General features: G+C 34.5%; 1 protein-coding gene across 2 annotated transcripts in view; it reads right to left on the reverse strand.

Annotated features, from left to right (window-relative positions):
- Positions 1-23069, reverse strand: part of Ccdc150 (coiled-coil domain containing 150) — a 107231-nt gene that overhangs the window by 14657 nt on the left and 69505 nt on the right. Inside the window, exons 15-20 of one of the 2 annotated variants that reach the window (XM_076866119.2) lie at positions 15024-15131; positions 9686-9814; positions 8143-8312; positions 6858-6951; positions 5904-6073; positions 2161-2287 (exon numbers count right to left, since the gene is read on the reverse strand). In XM_076866119.2, the coding sequence (XP_076722234.2) occupies positions 2161-2287; positions 5904-6073; positions 6858-6951; positions 8143-8312; positions 9686-9814; positions 15024-15131 (798 nt within the window). Of the gene's footprint in view, positions 1-2160; positions 2288-5903; positions 6074-6857; positions 6952-8142; positions 8313-9685; positions 9815-13581; positions 13909-15023; positions 15132-23069 lie in introns of those variants that run through there. The other variant, XM_077110262.1, reaches the window with a different exon arrangement.

Below are 23069 nucleotides of genomic sequence, written 5' to 3' on the forward strand. Positions count from 1 at the left end.
TTAAAAAATAAAATCAATAAACCCTTAACTACACTAAAGAAGAGAAAGAGACAGAAAATTCAAATTACTAAAATTTGTGATGAAAAAGGAAATATGATGGACACTTCAGTAGTCTGAAATACAGACAAAATCAAAAACTATTTTGAAAATCTGTACTCCAATAAGATAGAAAATCTTGAAGATACTGAGAAATTTCTAGAGACATATGACCTACTCAAACTGAATCAGGAAGACAATCACAATCTGAACAGATCATTTTCAAGCAGTGAAACAGAAGATGCCATCTAAAGCCTAAAACTAAGAAAAGCCCAGGACCAGATGGATTCTCAGTCAAGTTCTACCAGACATTCAAAGAACAACACCTAAATCCTCCTCAAATTATTCCATGAAATAAAAAAGGAGGGAACCCTTCAAAACTCATTCTATGAACTAGTATCATTCTGATCCCAAAACCAGACAAAGACACATCAAGGAAAGAAAACTTCAGACCAATACCCATGATGAACTTATGCAAAAATTCTCAATAAGATTCTGATAAATCATACATAAAAACATATTAAAAAGATAGTGCACCACAATCAAGTGAGGTTCATCCCAGGGATGCAAGGTTAGTTCAACATATGGAAATCATTAAATCACATCAATAGACTTAAAGACAAGAATCATATGATTATCTCAACAGATGCAGAGAAAGCATTTGACAAAATACAGCATCCCTTCATGTTCAAAACACTAGAAAAACTAGAGATAGAATGAATATACCTCAACACTGTAAAAGCTATATATGTTTACCTAAGGCCAACATGATTTCAAATGGAGAAAAATTGTTCTAAAAATTTTTCTAAAAACTAGCAAAAGATTATTCTAAAAACTAGAACAAGATAAGGATGCTCTCTTTCACCACTTCTATTCAACATAGTCATGGAAACTCTAGCCAGAGCAATTAGGCAAAAGAAAGAAATTAAAGGGATATGAACAGGAAAAGAAGAACTCAAACTATCCCTATTTGCTGATGATATTTTTCTGTATTTAGAAGAACCAAAAAAAAAAAAAAATTCCACTAGAAAACTTTTAGAACTTATAAATGAATTCAGCAAAGTAGCAGGATATAATATTAATACCCATAAATCAAATATATTCCTATACATCAGTGATGAATCTACTGAAAGAGAAATTAGGAAAACTACCCCATTCACAATAGCCTGAAAAAGAATAAAACACTTGGGAATCAGTCTAACAGAAGAGGTTAAAGATCTCTACAATGAAAACTATAGAATGCTAAAGAAGGAAACTGAAGAAGACCTTAGAATATGGAAAATTCTCCCATGTTCTCGGATAGGCAGAATTCACATTGTCAATATGGGCATATTAACAAAAGTGCTATACAGATTTAATGCAATTCCTGTTAAAATCCCAATGATGTTCCCTCAGAGAAATAGAAAAAGTAGTCATGAAATTTATTTGGAAAATTAAGAGGCCCAGGAAAGCCAAAGCAATTCTTAGCAAGAAAAGTGAAGCAAGAGGGGCTGGGTTGGTTTTTCTAACTCAGCTTTACATGGGTTCCTATAAACAGTGTCCAGCCCTGTCTTTCCACCAAACTCAAAGCTATACTTTCATTAAGTTTCCTATCTTCTAGAGCCAGCCTAAAATAAACTTTGTTACTTTGAATTCCTCCAAAACTGTACATTTCCTCTAGCTAGCCTAGAAGGGTTCTCTGATGTCTTTCCTGTTTGTCTCATGTCCAGAGTGGAGATCACAATTAAACCAGGGTTATTTAGCACAGAGCAGGGACTATATCTCCTACCGCTTCATTCTATAGCTCTCTGGAGAAGGTGGATGCACAATGGATGCTGGTTAAGTGAACTGAGATGTGACTGGGTTTCCATCAAAGGCAGTCTCCTCATTCCTCTGTCTGGCTCAGTTATTGTTCTCTGCTGTAAAAGTTCTCCTCAAGGCATTCCTTCCCAGGGCAGAGAACTGTATATCAGAAAGTGTAGCTTTACAAACAGCATAGAGATGGCTAAATTATATCTCACTTGCTGACCAGAGGGGAATGAGAAGAGCCAGAGAACAAATGCAGTCATCCTCTGAAATCCTTCAGCTGGCTATCCTCTTAAAAGGCATTCACCTAGAGGGAAGCTTTGTCACTTGACTTCGTACCTCAGTACTTTCCCGTTGTGCTGCTTTCTTTGCAGTGTCTCTCTCAGTTTGAAACTGTTTTTTTAGAGTTTCTATGCGTTCAGCATGCAACTCTGCTTCTACTTTGGACTCCTCAGCCATATGTTCTCTGTTTTGAGGAAGACAGACAATAAATAAGCTTTAGAAACCATCTCAGGAAGCATGAAAGATTTGGAGAGGAATTAACAACTCTCCAAAATGTGTGTGATTTACAAACAAGATCAGTCTTTAGTTGAATCTCATTTGGAATTCATTAAGAGAATAAAAGATCCATTTACCTCCAGCATTAAAAAAAACCAAAAAAACAAATGTCCATCTATATTAAGAGATTCATCAAAAGAGTGAAATAAATCATAGGAAAAATATTAGCAGAAGCAGTCATACTTTGAGACACTTATTTTCATCTTATCATTTTTTTTTTTTTTTTTTTTTTGCTATCAGCTATTCACTCCTTAAAGTTTTAACTTCTAATTGTTATTATTTCTTTATCTTTGAAGTGAGGGTCTTATATTAGATCAGCATTCTTAACTTGGGTTCCTTGGTCAAGATCCAAGATTTGGCTTTTGAAGATGCTGAAATATCCTGAAATGATATGCAAAATGTTGTGTGTGGGTGTGAGTTTTTGACTCTTACAAGTATAGGTGACTCCAAGAAAGGTTTTAAAAGAATGGACTCAAACAACAGCTAGGCTTCTTCCAGTTTTAACCTTCTCTTATTTGCCTCCAAATACTAATGCCTTAGTATTGCACTATTCCATGATTATCTGTATTTCTCAAAGAGCAAAAGGAGCCTGCCTTCCATGAAATCTTCCTTTCCCCACTCTCCTCCTGAGCATCTTTTGTATTTATTTGGATTACATACCCACATTCCTCATGTGCCTCTAAAAGTACCTCTGCTAATGGACTCAGCTAGTCTATTTGGCTTGGTCTATAGAATGAGACCTGCAGGGGACAACTGCAACTGTGCCCCACCCTCACTTCCTGGTCCTCAGGTGGGAACATGGCAATCAACTTTGGCACATCATCTCAAAAAAGTTGTTGATACTTGTTCTAATGGCACCACATAAATAGATGGGAGATCTGAAGTCAAGGGAAATGATTATTTTGTTATTTATTGCATACCCACATTCCTCCCCCACCCACACCAATCTAGAAAATGGACAAAAAATACATGGAGATCTATAAAAGGAACAAACCATTATTTGGGTAGCAGGTATTGTATTTTTATTTTCTTAACAACTTTCTAAATTGTCTTTAAATTTATTGTGCTTATTCTAACAAAGTGATGAAGACTAGAGGTTTTAGAGTTGGCCTGCTGCTGCCTAGATCTAAATCCCAACTCTAACAAGATGATATGTGATCTTGTTATAGTAAATCATCTTTCCATGCCCGTTTCCTTATCTGTAAAATTGGAATAACAACAGTACCTAGCATCAAATAGTCACAGTAAAAAAGGAAGTGCTCAGCACAATACATGTCAGCTACTATCATCTAGTCCTAAAAATTCTAATTTTTATTAAATGTAATTTGTATTTTTCAAATGCAATTTAAGTTTTTATTAACTTTAATTTTAATTTAATTTTTAAAATTAATTTTCCTTTTACCCTCAACTTTCATATCCATCTCCAACTCTGAAACATAACATAAAATCTACCCTCTAAGAGGGGTAACAAAGTTTAAGCAATATAGTACAATACTGTAAACTACAGGCACTATGTTATTATATACATCTCTAGAACTTATTCAATTTGCTTTTAATTTCTTCTAAGAAGAATATCAGACCATCCACCACTGGTTCTCTGAATAATGAACCACCTTCTTTTCTTTTCCTTCTGATCTCAGAGGAAGAAATGCATAACCTCAATTTCAATGATAACCCCTCTACTTTTCTTTGTTCTCATTTTTCTCCATTTCTATAAGATTCTTTCCCCTACTCTTCAATCATGCTCCAGTTCCTCCTATCCTAAAACAAGACCCTAGCAGAATAACTTTTCTTCATCTACTACTTTTCTTCATGAACTACTATTCAATCTTTCTTTTCACCATTGCCTTTTCTCATCAATCACTTATTCCTTTTAATTTTCTAGATGGACAAAAACTGACTAACTGAAGGATGCTCAGCAGGTACTAGTTGCAAAGATTAATGCTCTGTCTCTGGTCTCATTGTTTTTGCCACTCTAGTAGCATCTGACTCATTTCTGCCTACAGTGACTCTATATCCTCCAAATTCTTTCCTTGCCTCCATAAATGCTTCCTTTCTGACTTTTGTTCCTTCCCCCTGAAATGTAGTGGATCCCCCAAGTTCTGACCTTGGTTCACTTCCTAGACTTCTTTCTGGGCACACTAACCCACCCAAAGACATCAGCTTTCATCTTTGTAAAGTATGAATTTCAACTTCTAACTTCTTGTCAAAATTAGGCTTCCATTTCTCAGTCTAAAAATTCCACCTCAAAACCAACATGTCTAAAACACAATCTCCCAAACTTGGTCTTTCTTCCTGCATAATTTCAAGAGGCTGACAGGTCTTATGTGAAGCATGATGAAAACATGATCTATTAAACAGTGACATAAAGGTAAATTCTGAAGCAAATGCTGCAAGGAGACCTCTGACTTTCAGTTCACCCTTTTCCTCTAAATGATCCAGCTATGATCATTTTAGCAGGAGGAGGAGGGATTATATTTTATGGTTACCTGGAGAATTTTCAGGGTTTGAAATAATTTATTAGCTATCTAATCCCTATCTACCTAAGCTGTCATTGAGAGTTCTGGGTTTTTGTTTTATTTTGGTTTTGGTACTAGGAACTGATCCCAGGGGCACTGTATTATTGAACTATATCCCTAGCCCTTATTATTTTAATTTGAGATAGAGTTTTGCGAAGTTGTTGAGACTGATCTCGAACTTGTAATCCCCCTGCTTCACTCTCCTAAACTGCTAGGATTTCTGGTGTACACCACTGTGCCTGGCTACTGAGGGGTTTTTAAGTGATTTGGCCAACCACTACATAAACAATATTGTTTTAACCATTTCTGAGTAGTCTTGAGGCAGTAATTGTTAACATTTTATCAGAATATAAAATTTGCACAGATCACATATATGAAAAATACCTTGTTCTGCTTCAGTTCATTCCTGACTCCTATATCAACATGTATACTAACTGAAAAGAACAAAGATCTACATGCATACTGCATTTAGCTTAGGTATAAATTTTCATTTAATAATATTAGTATCTAAATCATATTTACCTAGGCTTTAACTTAAGACAAAACTTAAGTGGTTTGACCTGAACTTGATGGGCTTGATCTAACTAATTTCATGTCAAAATTGAAAATAATTAATGGTTTAACATCTACTTGGATGGAATTGTTCCATTCTAGTCTCACCTAGACTGCTTATTCCTTGTCCAAATCATGCTTCAAAAGGATGCATAAGCTTGGAAGAAACATGTAAGAATACTTTCCAATCAATATTCTTTAATTTTTTTTAACCTTCACATAAGGAAGCAGCTTGACCATGGGAGAAGGAAGAGATGAAAAGGAGAACCAAATGGGCATGTGCCAGCCAGCTATTATCTGCTGGTGATCAGCTAGGCTTGGTTTTTTACCATGGTTTGGCTTGGAGTGCAAGCTCAAAGTAGGAGAAAAGCATTTAACTGGCTTATGTAAATGAACTGGTCTTACTCTTCCAGAGACTCTTTCCCAAGTTTACTGTGACTATATTGCCCTTACTTGAAGGTTTCCAAATTCTGTCGCTCAAGTTCTTTTTTTTCCAATTTTTCTTGAATGTGATCTAGCTTACATTGCAGATGATTATTTGTCTGAAGAGCTTGCTCCAGGCTCAAGGCCAATTTCCTGTTGTCTTCTCTTGCTATTTCTAGAGCTTTGTGTAGAGGCTCCATCTGAAAGAGAGGAGTGTTTTTAATGCCATTATAATAGATGCAAGAAGCCCCATCACATTCCTTACACTGTATCCTCAAGTGCCATTGAAATAATTAGTTGGAACGAGGAACAGGTTTCCAGGTGCCTGGAATATAAGTGAAAATTTATTAGAGATTGCTTAGGAGACTCTTAGAAGGCAATGGGAAGACTATGCTGCAGTGATCATCAGAGAGCTTTGGAAAATAGAGCCAGCTTAATTTCTCAAAAATTGTAACTAAAATTCCTCTTCCCAATCCTATCACCTTCTGGTTTCATTCCCTAGGAGAGATAAAAACTGGCAACTATTTCTTGTATATTCTTCCAAAAAGACTTACTTATATAAAATATCCATGCATATTTTATATATATTCATATGCATAGATACATATTTATGTATGTGCACACGTGTTTGTGTTTCCTTATTAACAGTGGGATCATTACAGCTATTTTTGAGATTATGTTTCTAATATATTATGTTTCTAAGTCTTTTAGTTTCTGAAATCATTTGTGCATTAAGTGAAAAGATGTGGACTATACAAGACAAAGAATATTAGTCATAATTATGTTCCTGGATTGTCAATAAGTGACTCATTGTGAGGCTTAAAATTAGGTTAATTTCCAATTTTTAAGTATGTCACTGCCCAAAACTCAGACTTGAGTGAAAAAGAAATTTACTTGATTTTTTCACTTAATTTTTCTCAAACAGCAACACCCTAATAAAATAAAATAGCTCAGTATTTTCATCTTTAAACACCTGGCCCTTACCTCACTGCTGTGCTGTGCATCCACAACAAGCATTCTGGCCTGCCACTGGTCCACTTCAGCTTCTAGCTTCTGCACCCTCTGTTGATTTAGAGCCCTAAAAATAAAAAGCCCAAGAGTGACTCTAGATTAGAATCATCTAAGAATTATACCACTTGGAGTTTCAGGACACTTTCCTTCTAAGACGCTCAAAGAGCGTCAAATGTAGTAGGTCACAAATGCTCAAAATACCTGAGTTGGTAGATGACAATTACAGTCTCAGCTTCAGAGAAAAAAACTAAGGCTCCTAAGGAATTAGATAACTTGTCCCATCTATGATTCAACTTGGCTTGATGCATTAAGCTATCAATGTATGTTTCTGAATAACTCATAGGCTGGTAATTTTACACTACCTATATCACTAATTGTTAAAAAAAACTCATCACTTTTATTAGGATTATTTTGCTGATGAGATTTTTGATTCTAAATACAAAGTTCCTTAGAAATTTATTGTGAATGGCAAACAATATTTTTAATATTGTCCTCTTGACTTTTGGTTTTACTTCAAAGATAATATATTTTCACAATATGTAAAAAAATATAAGCACAATGAAGAAAGTAGAATCCATTTATTCTCTCACAACACAGAGGCAACATGCACCACTAATACATACAATGTATTTTAGAAGCCCTGTTATACTCAGGCCATTTGTTCTTTAACCTAAAAGGAAAATTTTATATAATTTTTAAAACAAAGAAGAGCTTATTTGTAAAACAAGGCTAGAAGTAGTTAGTTCTCAGAATAGTTCACCCAAAATGATTTTTAATCTTGAAACAGGATAGTAATAAATAAATAATTCAAACTAAAGTAGTCAAATATAAATATATATATATATTCTTTTTCCCAGTTGCTGAGGATCAAAAGTAGGGCCTCATGCATGGTTGGAGAGTGTTCCACCACTGACCTACAACCCCAGTCCAGCTTAAATTATCTCAGTAATACTATTACTATTCATAGAGCCTAGAGAAGAATTAGGTTTAAATTAGAAAGTAACAGGAAAAACAGCAATGCAGCATGACTTTCAAGGATACATACTTCTTCACATAACAACAAAACATGGCCATTTTGAATTTTTAGAAGTTATGTTCACTTCTAATTCCAGGTTTCTCCCAATTTGCTAGATCTTTAAAGAAAATTTTAGTAGTCTTTCATGAGGGAAGTGATATAAAGTGACTTCATGTTCTCTCTCATCTTTCCTTTATAGTACACAATGCAGCAATATCAAGGACAGAAAATAATCACAGATACCTTTCTTTCTTGAGGCCTGCAATCTCTGAATCCCTTCGCCCAAGCTCTATCTGTACTTTCTCTAAAGCACCTTGCATCTTACTATGAGAAGCCAGCACATTTTCCAACATGATTGTAACTTTGCAGTTGTCTTCTTTAGCCTCTGCTAATTGTCGCTGAAAGTTTCCTACCTAAAGGAAAATGAAACAAGACAAATACTCTTGATCCTTTCTGATTACTCTTGTGTGTCTCATTACTCCTAGGAGAGAGTATGGAGAGCAGGTATGGTAGAACACTAAAATGAATAACTAAAATACATTTTTATATTTCTTAAGTTACTGTGACTTTGAGAAAAAGCAAAGTAGACCCCTGATCCTACAGAAAACATGGTAGACTACTATCACTACACAGCACACACATTAACCAGAGATGATAAGGCTGACAAATTCGTGAGTTCAGAGGTGATCCCAGGTGGTACGCTTAGCTGTCTTCTGATGGGGTCAGAAGAGAACACATCTGAAATCCATCAGAATTATCTCTTTTTCTAGACTGCAAGAGAAATTGGAAGCTGTTGAAGAAAGATACAGCTCACAGCCCTCTGCAGAGAGGCAAAATCTAGCATCTACTCTCAAGAAGTTTGGAATGTGGTCAGATAAATGGACAAAGAAAATGTGATACATATATACAGGATAATATTATTCAGCAATAAAAATAATGAAATTCTGTCATTTGCAGCAACATGGTGGAACTGGGGGACATTAAGTGAAATAAATCAAGCACAGAAAGACAAATACTTTATGTTCTCACTTACATGTGGAAGCTAAGAAGTTGATCTCACAAAAGCATAGAATAGAATATTGGTTACCAAAGCCTGGGAAGAATGAGGGGGAATGGGGATGGAGATGGGATGGTTAACAGTTCAGGAGTACAGCCAGATAGGAGAAAAAACTCCTAATGTACTAAGCACAACAGGTAATTATGGTTGACAAAAACTAGTTGAATATTTCAAAATGACTCACAGGATTTTGAATGTTCCCAACACAAAGAAATGATAAATGTCTGAGGTAATAGAGATCTTAATTACCTCAATCTTATTATTATATATTGTATACAGGTCATACAGAATGGCACAAATATATACAATTACAGTGTATCAATTAAAAATAAAAATGTTTTAAAAAAGCAAAGTTTGGGATGTGACTTCTGTTCCCACTAAGCACACACCATAGGAATGTTAAAGAGAAAGCATCATAGTACTGTTATATCACATTAATGAAACAAAAGTATGAATGTTATTATTACCAAGGTCAGATGAATTTTAATAGGAAAAATTAAGACTTTTAATTCTCTCAAGACAGTTAAAAAACATTGGAGTTACATGACATATCTTTAAGGGAAATATTTAAAACCATAATGAAGTTATCTTCTATAAAAAGAACTCTTCCTCTGATTACTTCTCATTCCTTTTACTAACAGATACAAGAAGATCAGAAATATGGCTCGTGAAAGCTTTAATAAGCACTTCATCTTAGTGACAAACTTTCAGAACAGAGGGATGCCTTGCCTTCTTATTTTCCCTATCCTCCAAAGCCTCCAAGTTCCCTTTCAACTTATGACTCTCTTGCAGGGCTGTATCTCGACACTTCACTGCTTGGGATAGCTCTTCTTCATTTTTTTCAAGAATGGATTTCACCTTAATAGAAAAATAGAAACAATAATTTTCTAAAATACCATAAATCAATGATGAGAATAAGGCACAGCAATTTAAAAACCAAACTGAAGATGCTTAATTAAACTTTTATTCACTAGTATAAATAAATTCCATCTTTATTAGCTGTTTATCCCTTTATAGAAAACTGCAAAATAACAACAACAACAACAACAAAAATCTGTGTGAAAAAACACAGGTAAACCTAACATATTAGTCACTCCCTATGAAAACATATGAATAGAAATAGTAAGATTATGAAGACAAAATGTAAAATGATTATCATGGAACTAACTTCTTTTTGAAAATGTAAATGCATAAATTAATATAATAAAAGCCAAGACAAATAAATAATAAATAGTTCTATAAAACAGGTAGAAGTCTTAGAACTTTATATTCTTGAAACACTCCCAGTGGAGCCACACCATCATTTTAGATAATCACACTATTTTAAATATTACTTTAGCCAGGCACAGTGGCACAATAATCCCAGCAGCTTGGGAGGCTGAGTTAGGAGGATCATGAGGTCAAAGCCAGCCTTAGCAACTTTGCAAGGCCTTAAACAACTTAGCAAGACTGTCTCAAAATAAAATATAAAAAAAGAGCTGGGGACATGGCTCAATGGTTGAGCTCTCCAGGATTCAATCAATCCCTGAGGCCAAAAGAAAAAACAAAAACAAAAACAAAAACCTTTTTAATCTCAAATTACAGGGTTACAGAATATTTGAAAAACAGTATAAAAAGTTTTTTGTAGTTCAATAGCAAAATTGGCTTATTATTATTATTAACTAGATTACAGAATTCAATCAGTTTTCACCATTTTTAAACTTTTCATGCACCTGTGTGTGTCCCAGAGGTGCATGTGCACACACATATTGGACTGTTCCATACACATGCTTATGTGACCACCACCATAATCATGATAAAAACCCTTCCATCATCACTTCTTCCTTTCTACTACCTCTTTGCATTCACTGCCCCTCCAAACCCATCCATCCCCAGGTAAACATTAATTCATTCTCTATCTCTACAGTTCTGTCAAGAATTTAAACATTTTGATATAATAAATATTTGAACAAGTAACACATTAATATTCTTTTAAAACTGTTACTGAGGTATAATTGACACAATAAGCTCCATATATATAAAGTGTACAATCTGAGAAGTTTTGACATGTATAAACCCTTGAAATCATAATAAAAATAGTGAACATTTTCATTACCCCAAAAGTTTCTCTATGTCCTTTTGTAATCTCCCCCTTTATTTCTCCCTGTTTTCTCAACCCAACCCAAGGCAAGCTCTGATCTGTTTGCAGTCACAATAGTTTGCATTTCCTAGAATTTTATATAAATGGAGTCATTGTTATGTACTCTTTCATAATTATTTTGAGATTTATTCAATTTATTGCATGCATCAATAGTTCATTCCTTTCTGTTGCTTAGTATTCTATCTGGATATATCTCAATTTACTTAACTATTTACCTCTTGGATACTTGAGTTGTTTCCAGATCTAAGCTATTACAAATAGAGCTGCTGAGAACACTTGGGTACAAGTCTTTGTATATACATATTCTTTCATTTTTTAATGGGAAATACTTAGGAGTGAACCAACTTAGATTCACATAGTGGTAGCATGCCTTGCGTTTTTTAAAAAGTAGCAAACTACCTTCCAAAGTGGTTGTGCTATTTTACATTCCCATCAGCAATGTATCAGAGTTAGTTGCTCTACATCCTAACACTTGGTATGATAACTTGGTATGAAAAATTTTAGACCTTCTTATAGGTGTATGGTAATATCTCACTGAATTTCCCTAATGGTGGATGTTTAATAACTTTCAAGTGCTTATCTATCATTCATGTATCTTTTTTTGAAATATCTGTTTGATATTTTACCCATTCTTGTTACTGGGTTGTTTCCCTAATGAATTTTGAGATTTTTTAAAAACCCATTCTAGAGAAAAGACCTTAATCACAAAAGTGGTTTGTAAATATTTCCTCCCAGTCTGTTGATCATTTCTTTATTTCTCTTAATGCCTTCAAAGAATGCACATGTCAATTCTAATAAAGTACAATTTACCACTTTTGTCCCTTTATTGATTATAATTTTTGTTCCTTGATTCCCCTGGTACTGAGAATCAAACCTAGAGCCTCATGCATGCTAGGCAAGTGCTCTACCATAGAACCAACCCTCTGGATCACACTTCTGATGTTAAATTTAAGAAATTTTTGTGTAACCCAAGATCACAAAGATGTCTTTTTACGTTTTCTTCTAGCTTTATAGTTTTAGAGTTTACATTCAGATCTATGATCCATTTTCAATTAATTTTTATATATGGTGTGAAGTATGGATAAAATAGTTTTTATTTTTACACATGGATATCCAATTATTCTAGCACAATTTGTTGAAAAGACCATTCTTCCTTAGCTTTCAGTTTTATTGAAAATGAAATATATCCATAAGTTAACTATTTGAACACATAGCACATTCACCTTATTATTTTAATGTACAAAAAAATGTAAAAAAATCTCTCAGCCATAGTTTCCTTCCTCAAAAATTTTACCAGCGTATTATAAACACAATGCATATACAAATAAATATGCATGTATATATTGTTTATTTCCCTGCCCTTTTTGCATGCAAACAGTAAAATACTATCTATTTATTTCTGAACCTTGTTTTAACCTAATAACATACATATCTTGAAGTAGATTTCAAGCTAAGATACATGTGATTTATCTAGCCAGTCTGATTGGATTCTGGTTGCTTGCAGCCTTTTGCTATTCATCAACAACTCTTCAGTAAGTAATCTTTAAACAGGTCATGTGTATAAGCTACTAAATATGTAAGGAAAAATCCTAGAAGTTAAATTGTGAGATCTAATTTTGTCATAATTATTACCAAGTTGTACTCCATAGGAATTTGTACCATTTATGCTCCCAACAGCAACCAAGAATGTCTGCAACATTTAAAATACTTTAACTTTTTCTGTAAGGATTCCAGAATAGTACAAAGAAGCCAATTCATTGGTTCTAAAGATCTATTGATTTTTTTTCTAAAAAATAATACGTTTTAATTTTTAAAATTTTACCAGTGTTTACAAGATATATTTACACACACACACACAATATTGCTAACAAAACTGTTTACACAAAGTATCTAAATAGTAGTCTACTTCATAAGATCATCTATAGTACTTTTTATTTTTAAACTTCCAGCAAAGATGGATGCTCTAATAAGTTCTCTCTGGAATGTTCAATTTCATGAGGATTCTTGGATTAATGTATTTCTATTTTTTAAAATATTTATTTTATAGTTGGACAAAATACCTTTATTTCATTCATTTATTTTTTACATGGGGCTGAGGATTGAACCCAGGTTCCTGCGCGTGCGAGATGAGCGCTCTATCGCTGAGCCACAACCCCAGCCCCTATTTTCTATTTTTAAATCATGACTTATTCAAGCATTTTAGCTCAAATGTTGAGATTAGTTAGAAATTTTGAATTTTTAAAAACTCAATTAGATTTATAAAAACTCAATTGTAACTCAAGCCAAATTTTCTATGCCCAAATGAAAATTAGCTGATGGCCAAGAATGGTTTCAAAATTTACATCAGTTTTTATTATTTGTTAAGAACCTATTTATTTGTTGTTATGCATATCTTTAAGTATTATCTTCCTAGATTGTTACTGCTTTCTTCATTATTATATAAATCTGAAGTTTCCCTAAGATTTTATTTGTGTTCTTCACTTACCAAATCCTGTTTAAAACAATTTGGTGATTCATCGTTTAGTAAGGGTCTTGAGGCAAGAATGTCTATTTTGCCTTCTAATCTTCCCTCCATAGTTTTAATAGCATTCAAAAGTGTCTTTAGAGAGATTCTGGAGTCTCCAATCTCCTGAGATGTTCTCACAGAAGGCAGTGTAGGTGCAAAACTCACACGGCGTGTGGAGTTTGGAAGAACACTGGGCAAACCAACTGTTGAAGTTCTCTCCTTTACATTATTTACATAAGGCCTAGAGCTTTCAAGGGATTTTGAAGACGCTGGCCTCTCTGGAGATTTCCTTCTTCTTGGTGGCATCACCATTTATAAACAAAATAAAAAATTAACTAAATTTAGTGCTATTTTTCAAGGAATTGTTTCTCTCAGAGAAACAGCAATAAAAAGCAGCAGCCACAATAAAAAAAAAAATGTTTGGAAATGTGTTCCTTTGCTTTCAGAATGAAGAGATCACACTGTAAAGTATGACCTAGTAAAGAAATAGGTCTTAAACCAAATTTCCTGTAGGAGAGCATATCTAATGAGATCACTCTTATAACTTTGTGACCTCATCACTCATCAGTAGAGCAAGTAGCTAGAACTCCATGAGTATTCCACCGGAAGACATATTCTAGTACCTTGGTTACAGGAGGTCCATTCACACAAATATTGTAGATACAGAAATCATACATGCTTACACCTAGAGTTGAAGATTTTTAAAATAACCTAATAATCTGTAATCATTAAAAGAACCACTTTCTTTTGGTAACACATTCCTGGGTTAAGTTCTTCACTAAATGTTTTATATATTTTGCTTGTTTAACTTTTCTCTATTAATTTGTTGAAATGTTATGTGACCTACAAAGGTTTCAGCCTCAACAGTCATCTTGCTGATAAGAAAACATCTTCACTATTAATACCTCTTTCAGGTGAGCTTCTGACTGTTGCAGGTATACCTTGTTGGCACTGAGTTCTGAGTTTGCCTATCATTCAAAAAACAGATACTTGTTCCTCCCATCTGCTAAGATTTTTTAGGCTCAAATTAAAAAAACACTTCCTTTATGAAAGCATTTACCAATGCTTCCAATCATATTAATGCTTTCTATGCATGCTCATTAATATAATCTATATTTTTTCTGAAAGGCATAACTTTCTATTCTATAATAAGGTTTATTAAGTACATTCCTAAACATCCTTAGAAGCAAGTTGAATGTCTTGATTCTGCTTCAGGCACCTTTATAATATGAATTCCTCTATGGCCTAGTAGAATCTTGTACACAGTAGTGTTTAAAAATGTTTGTTGAATCAAGAGAGGATATTCATCCTTCTGGAACTGTATGGTAAAGTAGGGAAAAGGGCATCAAACAATTTCTTAAAAACTAAAACAACAGAACAGCAATCAGACAGCAATCAGCTTTTGAAGTTATTAAACATACATGAGCATATTTGGCCTCTAGAGCCTTATTCAGCTTGCGTAGATGTTCATTCTGTAAACTGGTTTCAGTAAAACACTGCAGTTGTTCTTCTAGCTGTTTAACTTTTGCCTAGAAAGAACATAGAAAAATAATGAACTTCATAATTTCCAAGAAGAGGAGATGTAAGTTTTGCAAAAAAAAAATTAACAGAGGACACTTGAAACTTTCAAAAAAAATCTTCAAGTTTTTCTAATCATGCAAGGAATTCTATTTCAACTCACAGTTAAAAGTATATTATAGCCATTTAAATGTACTGAGATAACTCGTTTGGTTTCTATTGCTCATGGAAAACACAAATCGATATGATATATAAACTTAACAATGAGATTTTGTATTTAATATATTTCAATTTTAAAGGAATTTTAGTACCTGGCATTCAAAAACCTTTGAATATGGATAATTAGCATTGTCAATGTGCAAGAAATAGAAATACATTCTTGTTTTTTACTGACAAAGAATTAGAAAAGTTGAATAATTGGAATTCAACTCCATTATATTTTAAAACTAACTCATAAGGATAACTATACATATTTCTCTTTAAAAATTATCTTGTGGGATAAAAATAACATATACTTCAAATATGCAAATTCTGTAATTTGCCATATTTTCTTCCTCTTAGCTTTCTTATATAAAAGAACAATTAACATTACTGAGCCTATCCGTGAATCAACAAATATGTATCCAAATTTTTTTGTTTTGTTTTGTTTTTGATACCAGGACTGAACTCAGGGGCACTAGATCACTGAGCCACATCCCCAGCCCTTATCCACATTTTTAAATGTATAAATGTTATTTAATTTTTTCTTGATATTTTATTTGCTATCTGTGGACAGCAAACACCCTTTTGGCTGTAGCTATTAGATTTTCAGGAACTGTTAAAAATTTGAGTGCTAATAGGGAAAAAAAAAAGCTTTGTCTTAGGAAATCTATTTTTAAATTTTTAATTGGTTCATAAGTTATACATAACATTAGGATTTATTTTGAGATAATTATAAATGCATGGAGTTAAATCTCCAGTATTTTACTTACCCTCCCTGTTTCCTTTTCTCTAGTCTACTGAAGATCTATTTTATATTATTAAAAAAATTAGTGTCTTCTGGGTATACATAATATGATTCACTGTAATATATTCATATAATGTATACTGGTAAGTTAGGTTCAAACATTCCACTGATTTTTCCATTATCCTGTCATTCCTCCTTCTCAATTCCCTTCTTCTACCTCCCCTGATCTTTTAGACTACCTTCCATATATCAGAGAAAACATTTGACCTTTGATTTTTGGAGTCTGGCTTAGGAAATCTCTCTTATTTCATCAGCAGAATACTTGTTTCTTTCACCTTTGTCAGTTTCTGCCAATCTCTTCCCATAGTATACAGTAGAAAACATGTGCTGTGGCTCTCCACATCATTAGTAAAAATTAATCATGGTTTTTACTTAAGGATAAGAATTAAAATGGTATCTCTAAAGAGAGGTATTGATTCAACAATTATCTATTTTAAATATAAACCACTGTTAGTCCACAGAACCCAAGGAAAAATGAACTGTATGACTAAGACTTTAATGTTTGCCTCTCTTCAAGTAATACAAAGTCCTATTCCCCAATAATACTTAGATAATTCATCCTACTTGATCCCATAAGTGCCTAATAAAATGCCTTGAAACTCCAGACAGCATGTTCTTATTCATAAAGCACTTTGATATTTATATGGAGTCTGTCACTTGGCAAAAATTAACTCAGGACATTCAAAATGGGAAGAAACAAAGAAGAATGGGTCCGAAACAAATAAATACTGCTGCCTCTCAGAGGTCTGGTGTTTCTGTGATCATTAAAATCCAAGCAGTTTCTATAACTGTCTTATCAGCCAGTCTTAGGAATAGAAATAATTTAGGTCAAGGTCATATGCTCATATTGTTTCAACTGGTCTAAATATATACATATGTATATAACTCTAACTATATTAACAATAGAGAAACAGATAACTAAGAAATGGAGGGTGGATGCAAGATGGCGGGCAGAATAGAGGTAGTCCTGTTTCTGGCTGCTCTGTGGCAGGAAACCAAGAAAGCAGACAGCTTATCCACAAGGTCTTGCCTAGACAGAATACAACATCTCAGAGAGTGTGAGAAGACCCCTATACAGCGGATTTTCACAGAAATCACCAGTGCTGCAACCACACGTGCAAAAATCAGAGCCTCTGCGCTTGGGTAAGTTTCTGGACTCCAGACCCAAACCCACAGTTCTAGCTCATGCAAGACTCACAAATGGCTTAGCAAAATGACCTATCAGCACCTCTGCACAACTCCAGACTACTCTCTGCTCCCATGCAGGTCAGTCAGCTGCTACTGATCCACAGCACAAGACCATCCCCCAGCTGTCCCCATATCACCAGACATGCTGGAAGCAGACCAACTCCATCTTGGAAAACCTTTCTCGCCATTTTTGGTGGGCATGGCTATCAGATGGGATCACCATTTGAGCAGGTTATCACCGCTCCTCCCCAGCGGTGATAACTCAGCATGTGGCCACCCAACACAAAAACAGCTCTCAGTTGGATAGGAGTGCAGTTCAAACAGGGCACTGCCCACCTGGTGTGAGCCTGGAGTGAGAGGTCCTGCAGATGGGACCTGATAAGAAAGAGATGGGAGGGGACTAAAGTCTGGAGCATAACAAAGAGACCAGGATCTGTGAAATCTCCAGGCAAGAGAGGGAGACCATACCAGGGGCTCAAGTCAGATGAGTGGTCAAAAAAAGATGCTCCACACCAGGTCCAGTTTTCTCACCCTGGTTACCTACACCATCCTGAGGGCAGAGACACCAGCTTAAAACAGACAACTCCCCCTACTGGATGAGAAGAGAAGCAAGAAAGGATCTCTAAGAGTTTTTTTCCTCCTTCTACGTTTTCTTCTTTCTCTTCTACCCTTCTATCCTCTGGCCCTCACATCCCTGATATATGTATAAACAAGAACTTTGCATAAAATAGGATTGAGTCACCCTCCAAATTTTACTAATTTTACATCCTATATATATTTTTCTAAATACAGGTGTGTTTGTTTTATGTACTCTACTATCTACCCACATACTTGTCTACCCTAAATTACTCCCTGTCTATTCCCCTGCTACTAACCATCTTCATTAGATTTCTCCTCCACATTCCCTAAGATGTAGTCTCTCTATACCCTTACATCTTTTCCCCTCAACATATCGTCCTATGCCTGACCCCCAGTTCATTGTCCACTGCCAGAATGTAAATCTTTTAATGAAACTACTGATTATATTTTAAATAATAATTGAATCCAACATTTCTGGACATGAGACTAAACTGTAAATGTCTTAATAACAATTTGTTCATAGGTGATATATTGTTGATATTGGGACCTGTTAACATTGTCCTTCCCCATAAAGGAGGGATCTTGGAACCCTAACAAGGGTCCTACAAATCTATAGGATAAAAACAATAACACACCAGATACACAGAGCTGGAAAGGAAGACACATGAGCAACATAAAAAGACAGTGGAAGAAAGTACCACAAACAAATCAAGACAACATATCATTGGCAGCATTGGCAGCTACAGCAGAAAAAATGACAGAAAAAGATTTCAGGACATACATGGTTAAAATGTTTTGGGATTGCAAAGAAGACATAAAACAACAAATACAGGCAGTGAAAGATCACTTCAACAATGAGCTACATACACAAATCCAAGAAGCAAAAGATCACCGCAAAAGGGAGATAGAGGTTCTTAAAAAAAAAAGAACAAAAAAACCAGAAATCATTGAAATGAAAGAAATAAAAAACCAAATTAAAAATTCAAATGAAAGCATCACCAACAGAGTAGACCACTTAGAAGATAGGATATCAGACAATAAAGATACAAGGTAAATCATCTTGAAAAGAACACTGACCACACAGCAAAAATGATAAGAAACCATGAGCAGAACATTCAAGAATGGGATAGCATAAAAAGACCAAATTTAAAAGGTATTGGGATAGAGAAAGGTACAGAGATCCAAACAAAAGGAATGAACAATCTATTCAATGAAATAATATCAGAAAACTTTCCAAACATGACGAATGAATTGGAAATCCAAATTCAAGAAGTCTACAGACAGCAAATGTACAAAATCACAACAGATTCACAACAAGGCACATTATAATGAAAATGCCCAACATACAGAATAAGGAGAGAATTTTAAAAGCCACAAGAGGAAGAAATCAGATTACATTTAGAATAAAACCAATTAGGATAATGGCAGAGTTTTCAACACAGACACTGAAAGCTAGAAGATCCTGGAACAACATATTTCAAGTTCTGAAAGATAATGGGTGCCAACCAAGAATCTTGTATCCAGCAAAATTAAGCTTTAGATTTGAAGATGAAGTAAAAACCTTCCATGTTAAACAAAAGTTAAAAGAATTTATAATTAGAAAATTGGCACTACAGAACATCCTTGGCAAAATATTTCATGAAGTGGAAATGAAAAACAGCAATGAAAATCAGCAGAGGGAGGTACTACACTAAAGGAAAAACTAATCAAAGAGGAAAACCAAGTCAAATAAAAAAAAATAAACAAATATGGCTGGAAATACAAACCATGTCTCAATAGTAACCCTAAATGTTAATGGCTTAAACTCACTAATCAAAAGACATATGCTAGCAGATTGCATTTTAAAAAAAACAACAATATGCTGCCTCCAGAAAACTCATCTAATAGGAAAAGACATACACAGACTGAAGGGGAAAGGTTGGGAAAAATCATACCCCTCACATGGACTGTGGAAGCAAGCAGGGGTTACCATGCACATATCAAATAAAGTAGACTTCAAGCCAAGGTTAATCAAAAGGGATAAAGATGGACATTAGGTACTGCTCAAGGGAACCATACACCAACAAGACATAATAATCATAAATATATATGCCTCAAACAATGGTGCAGCTATGCTCATCAAACAAACTCTTCTTAGGTTCAGGAATCAAACTGACCACAACACAATATTCTTGGGTATTTTTAACATACCTCTCTCACCACTGGATAGATTTTTCAAACAAAAATTGAATAAAGACACTACAGAACACAATAATATAATCAATAACTTAGACTTAACTAACATATAGAATATTTTAACCTGCATCAAGTGGATACACGTTCTTCTCAGCAGCACTTGGGTCCTTCTCTAAAACAGACCATTGTGGGAAACCAACCTTACACGTGACTTGAGTCACACTCCTCGGCTAGGTGCTGTGGCGCTCAGTTGCAGAAATGTGGCAGAGCTTTCCCCACCCTTCTTGGGTTCGAGGGCCGGTGTCTTGTGCATGGGTGTGTCTTGCTTCACCGTGGGTGAAGCTATGCTCACCTGTTCCTTTGTAATATAACCCCTTGCCCTGTTTAGGATAGAATCTTCCTTGGAAGTGCCTTGTGTGTGTCCCCTTCTCTTACTTTGCCCTTGGGTGTGGCCTACCCAGGTGTCAGTCAACCTTCTGACAGTGGAAATCACGAAGATAGACTCAGCCCCCTGAAACCTGAGGTTCTTAAAAAAAACGAACAAACAAAAAAACCAGAAATCATTGAAATGAAAGAAATAAAAAACCAAATTAAAAATTCAAATGAAAGCATCACCAACAGAGTAGACCACTTAGAAGATAGGATATCAGACAATAAAGATAAAAGGTAAATCATCTTGAAAAGAATCATACCTTGCCTCATTTGAATAGCTTCTTCTCAATAAAAGGGGTCAGCACATGCTCTCGCTCTCTCTTCCTGCGGACCCTTAAGGTCAGAGGAGCTGTCACAGTGATCCCAAAGTAAAAGGTATTTGTGTCTCTTGTGTGGTTATTTCGTGCAGCCCAGTCAGCCCAGTTTACCTGGAGTGACCCCTGAGCCTTTTAGTCATGAGAACAGAAACCCACCAGACCATATACTATGCCACAAAACAACTCTTAGCAAATACAAAAAAGTAGAGATGCTATGATGCATTTTATCAGATCATAATGGAATGAAATTGAACATCAGTTACAAAATAAAAAATAAAAATTTCTCCATTACCTGGAGGTTAAACAATATGCTACTAAATAAACAATGGGTTACAGAAGAACTCAAGGAGGAGATTAAAAAATTCTTACAGGTAAATGAGAACACAGACACAACATATTAAAATCTCTGGGAAACTATGAAAGCAATACTAAGAGGAAAATTCATTGCATGGAGTTCATTCCTTAAAAGAAAAAAAGTCAACAACTAAAATGACTTCACACTACATCTCAAAGTCTAGAAAAAGAAAAACAAATCAGCAGCAAAAGCAGTGGAAGGCAAGAAATAATTAAAATTAGAGCTGAAATCAATGAAATCTAAACAAAAGAAACAACTGAAAAAATTGACAAAACAAAAAGTTAGTTCTTGAAAAAATAAATAAAATTGCCAGACCCTTAGCCACGCTAATGAAGAGAAAGAGGGAGAGAACTCAAATTACCAGCATACATGATAAAAAAGTTAATATCACAACAGACACCACAGAAATACAGAGAATAGTTACAAATTATTTTGAAATCTTATACTTCAATAAAATAGAAGACACTGAAGGCATCGACAAATTTCTTAAGTCATATGATTTGTCCAGATTGAGCCAGGAAGATATACACAATTTAAACAGAGCAATATCAAGTGAGGAAATATAAGAAACCATCAAAAGCTTACCAACCAAGAAAAGCCCAGGACTGGATGGATACACAGCTGACTTCTACAAGACCTTTAAAGAAGAACTAATACAATATTCTTCAATTTACTTCAGGAAACAAAAAACGAGGCAGTAATTCCAAACTCATTCTATGAGGCCAATATCACCCTGATCCCCACACCAGGCAAAGACACATCAAAGAAAGAAAATTTCAGTCCAATATGTCTATTGAACATAGATGCAAAAATTCTCAATAATATTCTGGCAAATTGAATACAAAAACATATAAAAAAGATTGTGCACCATAATCAAAAGGATTCATCCCAGGGATACAAGGTTGGTTCAACATATGAAAATCAATAAATTAATTCATCACATCAATAGACTTAAAGATAAGAATCATATGATCATCTCAATAGATGCAGAAAAAGCACTGAACAAAATACAGCACCCCTTTATGTTCAAAACACTAGAAAAAATAGGGATAACAGGAACATAACTCAACATTGTAATAGCTTTCTACACTAAGCCTAAGACCAACATCATTCTAAATGGAGAAAAATTGAAGGCATTCCCTCTAAAAACTGGAAAAAGATAGGGATGTCCTTTTTCACCACTTCTATTTTAACATAGTTCTTAAAACACTGGACAGAGCAATTAGATGAAAGAATTCAAAGGGATATGTATAGAAAAAGAAGAACTTAAATTAGCACTATTTGCTGATGATATGATTCTATACCTAGAAGACCCAAAAAATTCCACCAGAACACTTCTAGAACTAGCAAATGAATTCAGCAAAGTAGCAGGATATAAAATCAACACCCATAAATCAAAGGCATTTCTGTGTATCAGTGATAAAGTCTCTGAGAAGGAAATGAGGAAAACTATCCCATTCACAATAGCCTCAAAAAAAAAAAAAAAAAGATTTGGGAAACAACTTAATGAAAGTGGTGAAAGATCTATACAATGAAAGCTACCAAACCCTAAAGACAGAAGTCAAAAACCTTAGAAGATGGAAAGATCTATCTTGCTCTTGGATAGGCAGAATTAATATTAGCAAAATGACCATACTACCAAAAGCACTATACAGATTTAATGCAATTCCAATCAAAATTCCAATGGCATTCCTCATAGAATTAGAAAAAGCAACCATGAAATTCATCTGAAAAATAAGAGACCCAGAATGGCTAAAGTAATCCTTAGCAAGAAGAGTTAAGCAGGTGGCATCGCTATACCTGACCTTAAACTATACTACAGAGCAACAGTAACAAAAACAGCATGGTATTGGTAGACCAAGACCAAGACTGGTAGACCAATGGTATAGAATAGAGG

This window comes from Callospermophilus lateralis, chromosome 9 (assembly GCF_048772815.1).
Source record: "Callospermophilus lateralis isolate mCalLat2 chromosome 9, mCalLat2.hap1, whole genome shotgun sequence".
NCBI lineage: Eukaryota > Metazoa > Chordata > Mammalia > Rodentia > Sciuridae > Callospermophilus > Callospermophilus lateralis.